The sequence below is a fragment of the Glycine soja genome, chromosome 12 (genome assembly GCF_004193775.1).
Source record: "Glycine soja cultivar W05 chromosome 12, ASM419377v2, whole genome shotgun sequence".
NCBI classification, from domain to species: domain Eukaryota; kingdom Viridiplantae; phylum Streptophyta; class Magnoliopsida; order Fabales; family Fabaceae; genus Glycine; species Glycine soja.
Window position 1 is genome coordinate 39,921,894 of NC_041013.1, and position 8,716 is coordinate 39,930,609.

The 8,716-nt window shown below is 31.9% G+C and overlaps 1 protein-coding gene across 3 annotated transcripts; it reads right to left on the minus strand.

Moving 5' to 3' along the window:
* Window positions 1-1,738: 1,738 nt before the first annotated feature.
* On the minus strand, window positions 1,739-6,384 carry LOC114380425 (probable beta-1,3-galactosyltransferase 2). 3 transcript variants are annotated; one of them, XM_028339475.1, is made up of 11 exons: window positions 5,924-6,384; window positions 4,790-4,886; window positions 4,583-4,656; window positions 4,280-4,491; window positions 4,115-4,178; window positions 3,850-3,922; window positions 3,561-3,681; window positions 3,280-3,367; window positions 3,055-3,198; window positions 2,827-2,936; window positions 1,739-2,409 (listed from the first exon to the last, which is right to left on the minus strand). In XM_028339475.1, the coding sequence occupies exons 1-11, from the start codon at window positions 5,959-5,961 to the stop codon at window positions 2,261-2,263; spliced, it is 1,170 nt and encodes a 389-aa protein (XP_028195276.1). In that variant the 5' UTR covers window positions 5,962-6,384; the 3' UTR covers window positions 1,739-2,260. The 3 variants fall into 3 exon arrangements, with proteins under 3 accessions (XP_028195276.1, XP_028195274.1, XP_028195275.1); XM_028339473.1 differs by having other exon boundaries at window positions 5,905-6,384; XM_028339474.1 differs by having other exon boundaries at window positions 3,055-3,180; window positions 5,905-6,383.
* Window positions 6,385-8,716: the final 2,332 nt, after the last annotated feature.

Consider the following 8,716-nt stretch of genomic DNA (forward strand, 5'->3'; position numbering starts at 1 on the left):
CGCTCCGTTAAACCCCCACATTTTTTAAGTCCTTCTCAAGAGTGAAGCCCAAAGTTGGTGTAAGATCAAAAGAAACTACTCGTATCAACATTCTACTAATTCTAGTGTTAATTATGGGAACTATTTTTCCTGTTAAATTCAGGTAAGATTTGTAATATATTTGTTTAAATTTAAGTTTGAAATGAGAGAGGTAAAATTATTCAAAACAAAATGTATATTGTATAGTATAAATGTTTATTTTTATATAATTAAAATTTATAATAAATATTTTTTAATATATAAATTATATAATAATTAATTTCATAATAAATAAATATCTTGACTGTATAAATTCTATTTCAGATTTATAATGAAATAATGAATAATTTAAACTGCTGCATAAGATTATTCTCAACTATTGAAATTTTTAAAAACACTATTGAAAATTAATTTAGAGATAGAAATAAAGATAAAAAGGAGAATAGTTTAAGATGATGAAAGGGAAAAAAAATAGCTAGTGTTAAGAATAGTGTACGAAATATACCCTCCAAATAGGAGGAGTGAAAACAAATAAAAGGAAAAAGAATTCTTATTCAAAATCCTGTGGTTTTCCAATTAATTTTCGTTGTTTAGTTAGTATTCCTGTTCAGAAATGCACATGCCATTATAAGTCATGATTATAGTTTTTCTCCCTTTTTCTCTTCTAATCTCCTTTCCAAAACATTGTTTTGAGTCTGTGGGACACAATGCTCAAATTTTTAAGGAATTTTTTAGCTGCATCTTATAGTAATTAAATATTTGGTTCTGCACATGTGTTCTGCTACTAGCTGCAGTGAAGTTGCAACATACTACCGTGTTAATTAATGAAAACGGGAATTTACTTATTACCTTATGTGTCTTCTTGGCACAAATGGTAGGCAAAAGTAGTAAGCCTTATTCTAACTTCTAAGTGGATGTTTTGGTTTACGGTTGCAAGCAAATGTTGGTTGCAAAAAGACTTTTACAAAAACATCTACATCCTTCCTTCTGCTTTCAATTTCTGTTTGTCTGTTAAATTTTGTCTCAAAATTCATACACAGTAAGTTGAATGGTAAGTCAAACATGCTCCTAGAAGGAAAAGGATAGTTGCAACTTCAACAACATTTCCTGTACCCCTTTCTTTACGCTTATGGTTTTAATTTGATTAATTAATAGTACTTTTTTACTACTTGTACCATGTCCGTTGGGTAGGGTAGTTGGGTCCACCATCTTGGTGCCAGTAGAGAGCTAAATCCCTAAACTTGTAATTTTCTCACTTTGGACTTTTCTAAATCGTTGACCCAAAAAAAAAAACTTTTTCCATCCAATGTCACATGGCCACTGAAGCACCTAACTCCACCATATATTTGTTTTGTTTGTTTTAAACCAATTGCTTGCAATTTTCAACACCTTTAATGACTTACAAAACATACACTACTTCAGAAAAAAGGTAATACAAATAATTTAGGAAATGCAGACTTTCTCCGGCAGATACCAGGTCCAATGTGTTTAGGTTTTTATATTCATGGCAATTCAAAGGTTTGAATTGGCAATGGCCTAGTTGGAACTTGGAAGATTTTGGGACTTCCCTTTTTACATTGGTGTGGGAATTGGGATCCATTTAATGTTTGGTATTTTATGTTGGGTGGCTCCAATAAAATTAGTATTTGGTAAAAATAACAATTGCTTTCTAATGTTTGGAGTTTATTAGATATATATAACTAATAAGACAACAAAAAAGTGGTCAGTCACCTAGCTTAGTGAATTTGCTCTTATGGAATTACATATTCTATACCGTGCCAAATGTAGAATATGACTAGTACTCACAGCTTGGCCAAATGGAAAGCTCAGAAGTAAATGAAAGGAAAAGAAGCAACAACCAACCAAATCTATATCTACATTTATTAGGAGCTTGATAGGTATATGGAACTATTAACACATAGAGTGTCCCTTCAAGCATCAAAGAATTGGTGGGGTGGGACTATCCCATGCTTCCTACTATTCTGGCAGTTACCATGGTCAATCTCCTTTATTAAAATGCAGAAGGGCCATGGGGAAAGTCCTTTTTTTCTCTTTCTTTCTTTTTTGTTTTTTTTTATTTTTCTCCCCTCCCCTCTTTCCTTCGCCTCTCGTGTAAAATGAAAATTCTCTATACTTTACCAAAACTATGCAAAAAGAAAAAAAGAAAATTCTCGCAGCCTAGTTGCATAGCTGTGTGGTTATTTCCTCCTGAGTTAGGAAGAACTCCTAGCTGCCATGCCACTTAGAAAGAGGCATTCCACAAGGCTTTCTCACCTTCACCACATCTCTTGTGAACCTCTTTGATCCTTTCAGCAGACCTGCAAATTCCGCTGCACGTCCAATCAAATGAAGCAACACAAACATTGCCTGCCTGTGCTTTCCATTCACAATCTGAAAGAATTACCAACTCAAGAATTTCAAAATGTAGACAATTACTAACAAATAAACAAACCAAATAAATAATGAAGTGATATTGTGATAATATAAAAAGTTAAACTACTCAATTGATTCCTATAATTGTCCTCATTTAAGTTTTAGTCCTTATATGAAAAAACTGCAAATTTTAATCTATACATATAGATAAAAGTTAATTTTTTATCCTTGGTATTTAACACTAGAGAAAACTTTCTGGAGTGTAAAACCACTACAAAATCATTCTGATGGTGATAAACTGCTACAAAAAATTGTGTTAAGACTAAAGCTTAAAATGATGACAACTATATGAAGATCAAATGAATAGTTTGACTTAATATAAATGATTCACATATACAAGTCAATATCATCTTTAAATGCAGGAAAAACCTTCACCTGGTGGTGTACCACAGCAGAGTCTTCGATCATCTATGTGGTCCACATCTAGTCCAATAAACCAAGAACCTAGTGAGACATCCTCATTGGCATACTTGTGGAGAACGTGCCTGAGACAAAGACATGCACAATAAGCCATCATGTGGATCACAATATTTGCACCACCATTTTAGTCCATAAATGTTATTTTAATTGCTTTTTCCCCCACAAGTGAGATGAAGCACTCACTTGTTATTTGAAATATATGTAGCCAGATCTTTTGAAATGGCATACAACTGTCCTGTGGCGTGGCGGAAGTACTTGTTTCCGGCCTCTCCAAATTTCCAGTATTCTGGTTCATGGTACCTTACCCCTCTGCAAGAAAGTGGCAAACTAAGAAGCTAGAAATGAAAACACTACATATTTATGACCCTTTCATGAAATAGCACAAGGATACAAGAATATGATTCTCACTTTTGAGAAAGAACAGGCCCAGATTTCATGCATCCTATGTACACCCGCGGTTTTGATCGATGTCTCAGTAGAGTTTGTCCCAGTGTCGCTGAAAAAGGATTGAATAGGGCATACTAAGAAAAATATTAAGATAGAAATTACATGATGCATACTAAGTATGTACGGAACATGAATCCATGGATGATAGTTAGTATGTGGAACAAGTTAAAAGGATACAACAATTTCAATTGCAAACTCCTCATGCAAGGTTAGATAATTAGAGATTGAGAAACTTTATATACCTATATTTACATGAACATCGTCATCAACTTTGATATAGAAGTCAGCATCCCATAAGTTAACAGCAGTGGCAAAGTATGTCTTTGTCTTTGCTGACAATTCAAGGTATCCTTCAACATGATCCTGAAAAATCAAAACAGAGGTTTGAAACTTGTTGCATTTCTTTTTTTTTATTTAATTTTTCCTTCAAATAAATGTGACCATGATATCTTATCAAGTGATTATTCAAGTAGAGACAAATGATAGAAGAGACAACGGGGAAAACAGCAATAAGACAAAGAGGATCATTACCAGTCTCAGGAAATCTCCATGCTTCCTATCTTCTGCTTCAATAGCTCTGTCTAAGATACCCCCTGATGTGGCACTGGTGAAAGAAAGAAAGAAAAAAGTTCAATTTACAATTCATTCCATACTAATAATACTCACAGATGAACCACAACGGTATCTGTATCAAATAGTATATTATGCTTCTTGGATATGTCACATAATGGCAACTAAATGATGGCATTTACAATTGAGATCAAAATACATACAAGAGATAGTTGGCATGGCTTACCTATGACCAATTACAAATCGGATGATAATTCCCTTTTCTTCCTCTAGCTTCTTTCTTTTCTCACCTATTTATCAATTATCAGAAGAACACATTATAAGAAACTACGGCCAATAAAATAGAACAAAAAAACAGAAAATAACTAGGAAACAAGGAACAAATATGAACCTTGTGGCATCCATGTCTCACGAACTGAGTCTCTTCTTTTTCTGCTGCTGAAAGCAGTGTTAATTCCTACGACCATTAGGTATCTTCTCCTACCAGATGATTCACTCATCTTGATATCTTCTGCTACCGGAGCACCACTTCGTATAGACTCCTGAGCTGCTTTTGCAGCAGCTAATTCCATCTCCAAGTTTGAAATAGTTTTGTCCAGGGTTCTACATTCCATGCAGTTACACATGTTTAGCATGAAAATACAAAAATAAAATAAAATTACAACACAACCAATGGTATATAAGTATAACTTACTGTATGGCATTTTGTGTCTTGAAAACCTCACTATAGATGCCTTTGGTTTCACGCTTCACTTCCTTCTCTTGCAACTAAGGAAAACCAGCACACAAACATAGGGATTTCATATGATTTACATCATGCACGAAACATTAAATTCAAATTATACTGTCTTTGATAACTACCACGCAATTATGGAAGAAGAAAAAAAGTAACAATTCTTACAATTCTTGAATTGCAACCCTCTGAAACTACATTCAATTTTTCAGCTTCCATAGCTGTTGTCCGTGCAAGTCCTTTAGGTTCAGGAATAGTCCACATCCTGTTACACATTTAAATTTCTCATAAGGACCACAATAACTGTAACAAAGTACACCACTGTAGGTACATAAACATGATACATGATAGTCAAATCAGAATCAAAGAACAAATAAATATGTCAAGTTGTTAGAGAAACTATGAACGTTGAATTACATTTCTTTAGTAACCACACTTTCATGGATCCATCATGTTTTTAATATGATGAGCAAAGACAAAAAAAAAAGATGCAATAAAAAAAACTAAAGCAATCCCAAATACGTTGGACCATCAATGTATAGAAACAAGGCAGATCCCAAAATAAAAGATCCATCATGCAACGTTTCAACAACTTGTAAATATAAAAATAAGTGCTTCAGTTGCAACTACCGTGGGAAAGACTAAGAGTGTCAATCAATTATTACATGTCAGAGGTCTTCTTCACCATTGATTAGTGAGAATGATATGACACGGTATGATGTGAGCAACGCAGTAACTAAGATAAAACAGTATTTTTTTCAACCGTGAAAACTACTATTCAAATAAACTGGCTAATAGATTTGCGAACATCAATGGTGAAAAATGGACCAGGACTTGGAAGTGTTAACAAAAATTGACAGAGATTGAACTGAGGCATAGTGTTATTAAGAGCAGAATTGACAAGTCACTAGAATTTAGGAGTCAATCATATAAAGAAGAAATGGAAACTTAAACCGAAAATTGAAATGGTTTGGGTCCTTCATTCATACCAATTCAATTCAGATCCATTCTACTTCTTCTTTAAGTTTTTATGAACATAAGACTGGTGAGAAAAAATAGAGTTGACTTAAAAAAACTGAATTCATGAAAATTGTAGAGATTTATATATATACTCCCAAACTCGATGAATTAAACACTTGAAAACCAGCTGAAATTGTGTATGTATTATAAAGATCTGAAAACAGGAAATATAACATGAACAGGATTAAACAGAATCTATAAAATCTCTGAAGCAACTATCAATCAAAATTAGGAGACAGGGAAAAAAAAGAGAATTGATGTACCTGTTGGTGAAAAACATACCAGCACAGAAGCTTCCAACACAGAGAAAAATCATCCATTTCTGAGACATAACACTTTTAGGAAGCAGGTCTCCCCTGCTTTTCCAAGTCATTGTTTTATATAATTTTTTCAAACCAATCTTCCAGGTTTGCACTCAGAAGGCAAATACCATGTTCAAAATTATGAGCCAAATTGAAGAAACTTGAGAAGAGGCAATAAATGGTGCAGGAAAGGAAGAAAATTTGAAACTGGGCACCTTCGGAAAGAAGAAGAAGATATGGGGCGGGCAGAGGAACAGAGAGAGAAATAAGAACAGAGAGGTGCTCTGTTTTTTTTTACTTTGTTTGATCCTTTCTTTATCCTCTGCCACGCTATGCTATGCTTTGCTTTGTGTAATTGTGTTATTTTTTCTCTCTCTATTTGGTATGTGTGAGTGTGTGAGTCTTTGCAGGTAAGAGACGTTGAACAACACAAATGAGAAGACTGACTTCCTAACCGCCCAGTTTTATAATACCATATTACCAAACGGTCCCTATCGGAGTCATCCTTAATTTAATGATACTTCAGTAACTGTTTCTTGCCCTCCATCTCCACACCCTTAAACGGACCAAGATGCTTTAAGACATACCACTAGTTCACTACTATGTCATGTTATAAAAAAACACACAAAAATTAAACCATATATCTTATTCAATTAATAATATTGAGACAAGAATATTATGAATTATTTTATCAATCACTTATTATTGTATATTATTTATTTTTTATTTTTAATAAAATTATCCTAAAATTACACTCAAGTGAGTTATGATTAGATAATAGTGTAAAATAATTTTGAAAAAAAATATTGACATACAATGTTAATTTACACCTTGAAAAAGAAAGAGAACAAAATGTATGTACATAGGTAACATGGATTGATAAGATGAGGGGGGAAAATAAGAATGTTAACTGGTAACATGGATTGATAAGAAGAGGGGGAAAAAATAAGAATGTTAACTGGTGTTTGAAATTTATGGATGTAAAAAAATCAAGACTCAATAATATTATATTGTCAATGTATTACGATTAAATTTTAACAAATTTTATGGTAATTATGAAAGCAAATAGATTATATATTAATAATATAAAAATTACTGTTATCTTATTATAACTGCCCATTCAAGTAAGTTTATTAATTTTTATAATAATTATTTTAAAAGTTATATCAATAAAAAAAATAGTCGTATCAAGCAAGTTTGTCATTAGTTTTTTGTTTTTGTTTGTAAAAAAAATTATGAAAATGTCACAATTTATTTTTATCTTATTTTTTAAATAATTTGATGAATAAAATATTTAAAACATTAAAAATGTAATTATTTGTAAAAATGAGAAAAAAAATAAAAAAAAATTACTAAACGTGTTCTAAGTTTTATATGACAACAATTTTACATTACAAAAAAATATTTTATCATTTGTTATTAAATACTACTGATTAATAGATGAGATTTTCTCTATATTTTTTAATATTTATTATATATATATATACACAAAATTCACATAATAAAATTAAATGAAAGATTAGCATACAAAAATTAACGTGTTTTTTAATTTTCTTATTTTAAAAATAATTACTTTTATTACATATATTTCTAAAATATATAAATATTTTTTCCAAAATAATTAAATTTCAGCATGATTCTCCACTCTCTTCGCTGGCACTTTTCTGCTGAATATGTGCCTTGGAAACCATCCCTTGACACGCGTTCATGTTCTTCCATGCAATTGATGGTGTCTAAATATCATTCACTAATTGCTACTAGAACTTGATGCGAGGCCGAATATAATTTTAAGTTTAGTGTAATTTGGTACTAAAGAAACCATTGACCCATCTAATTACACCTATGTTAATGAGTTATAGTATATTGCGAATTATTCAAATGCAGGAATATATTACCACAAGTTGTTATGAAAAACCTTGCCAAACACTTGAAAAGGTTTTGTTCTTTATTTTTTTTGCCCCGTGTTTCTTCGAGTAATAACATAACGTGGCTTGGTATCCTTGACAAGGACGTACATGTGCATATTATCCGTTAATTTTTTTTTTCCTTTTTTGATTTTTCGAGATAAAAAGTTCATATGCTTAAAGAATAAAGAGCAAAGAGATAATGGACAGTGACCCAGTTAGAAAGGTTCCCACAATTTGCATGACTTATTCATGTGGGCGTGATTTTTTTTCCCAGTACTAAAAGAGGTAATTAAAAAATAAAAATTGAAAATATATACACAAAAATGATCGAGACTAGTAGTAGCAATATTTAGTAAAAAAAAAAGGATAATACGAAGTGGGTCTTTTTAATTTTCCCACGGTTTAATTAATGTTTAATTTAAAATTCAGAGCAATGGAATCACTGTCAGACAAGACAAGCAAATGCATGCATGGGAACAGAGTTGGTTTTGAGCTTTGAGGCCTCAGTGTCTCGTCTCTGAACCTCATTAATTGCTCAGAAACATAGACGAATCTTTTTTTAATATTCTAAACATTAACGAATCTTATCTAGGATGATTATTAATATTAATTAATCTTGCACATTAACCTATTCGAGCTTGCTTATAAGTTAACTGATTGTACCGCTAAACATTACGCCAATCATACTCACACATATATAGGTATATAGTACATATTAACCTATATATTCTTTTGTTTTTCTGTCATCAGGTCTTAACGTGTCAGATTAAGCGAAAGTACGTACTATTTCTAGGCTTAACGAACCAACGTATAAGAATTTCATTTTTCAGCTCATAAGAAAAAATCATTTTTCATCTCCGAAACTT